At 35.9% G+C, this 532-nt stretch overlaps 1 protein-coding gene across 2 annotated transcripts in view; it reads left to right on the forward strand.

The window, feature by feature from the left end:
• LOC119586338 (sericin-2-like) overlaps nt 1-532 on the forward strand; it is a gene marked incomplete in the record, with an annotated part of 8,722 nt that overhangs the window by 7,575 nt on the left and 615 nt on the right. For both annotated transcript variants that reach the window (XM_037935051.1, XM_037935052.1), the window contains 1 exon segment: nt 299-477. In XM_037935051.1, the coding sequence (XP_037790979.1) occupies nt 299-477 (179 nt within the window).

Here is a 532-nt window from a genome sequence, read left to right on the forward strand (position 1 = left end):
TATCTACTTGTATCTCTTTAATATTCTATTATTCTCTATTTATTATATATATATCTATATATATTATATATTATTTATATACTATTGATTCATATTTTAAATATTTTTTTTCATTATTCTATAATATATTTTTTTTTTTTTCCTATAGATTTTTTCTCATAGTCTCATTAATTAAATGATTTTTTTTTTCTGCCTTATGAGCATAATAACCTCAACAAATTATTATTATCATTATTATTTTTATATATTTATTTTTGTATTCTTAAAAAGATTCAGCAGTCCCGTTTATCCTCCGCAGCTCCCGACCCGAAGGCCTGGCATGGGAGGCAGCACTGGGGTGGCCCACACAAGTGACGGACAGCTCAGCAGGGAGGAGGTGGAGCGTCGTCTGGCAGCGCGGCAGCCCATGAACGACTTCACCACCACCGTCTCACTAACCTTGCCCAACCAGCTGTTCTCCGACAACATTATGGAAGGGTGAGAAAGTTGGGAGTGCTAAGGGAATGGGATAGGGGAATACATGTGCTGTTTG

This window comes from Penaeus monodon, chromosome 21 (assembly GCF_015228065.2).
Source record: "Penaeus monodon isolate SGIC_2016 chromosome 21, NSTDA_Pmon_1, whole genome shotgun sequence".
In the NCBI taxonomy this organism is placed as follows: domain Eukaryota; kingdom Metazoa; phylum Arthropoda; class Malacostraca; order Decapoda; family Penaeidae; genus Penaeus; species Penaeus monodon.